At 67.9% G+C, this 527-nt stretch overlaps 1 protein-coding gene across 1 annotated transcript in view; it reads left to right on the forward strand.

Annotated features, from left to right (window-relative positions):
• UBL4A (ubiquitin-like 4A) overlaps positions 1 to 527 on the forward strand; it is a gene marked incomplete at its 3' end in the record, with an annotated part of 1,491 nt that overhangs the window by 673 nt on the left and 291 nt on the right. The window contains exons 3-4 of the mRNA XM_010844480.1: positions 6 to 170; positions 405 to 523. Coding sequence (XP_010842782.1) covers positions 6 to 170; positions 405 to 523 — 284 coding nt within the window. The remainder of the gene's footprint in view (positions 1 to 5; positions 171 to 404; positions 524 to 527) is intronic.

The raw sequence follows: 527 nt of genomic DNA on the forward strand, positions 1-527 counted from the left end.
GGGAGAGCCGCCCTCCGCGCGGGCCGCGGCCTCACCCCCCGCCCACCTTTCTCGGCCGGGACAGGTGTCGGAGGACGAGCTGGTGTCCACGCTGAAACATCTGGTCTCCGAGAAGCTGAACATCCCGGTCCGCCAGCAGCGGCTGCTGTTCAAGGGCAAGGCCCTGGCAGGTAACCAGGGAGAGGGGACTCCGGGGGAGACCCGCGGGAAGCCAGGGGACGGGGCGTCCAGCCCAGGCCCGGGCAGCAGTGTAGGTGGAGGGGGCTCTGGCTAGGTGACCCCCCACCCCCACCCCGGGAGGCCACCGCAGCGCTTCGCCTGGGCTCCCCGAGGCCTCGCAGCGCCGTGGGCAGTGCGACCGTGGGCCACAGCTCCATCAGTTTCTCTCTCTCTCTCTCTGACAGATGGGAAAAGACTCTCCGATTACAGCATCGGGCCGAATTCCAAGCTCAACCTAGTGGTCAAACCTCTGGAGAAGGTGTTGCTGGAAGAAAGCACCGCGCGGAAAACGGCCGAGGCCCCGGCCC

Source organism: Bison bison, unplaced genomic scaffold (genome assembly GCF_000754665.1).
Source record: "Bison bison bison isolate TAMUID 2011002044 unplaced genomic scaffold, Bison_UMD1.0 scf7180017848016, whole genome shotgun sequence".
Classification (NCBI taxonomy): Eukaryota; Metazoa; Chordata; class Mammalia; order Artiodactyla; family Bovidae; genus Bison; species Bison bison.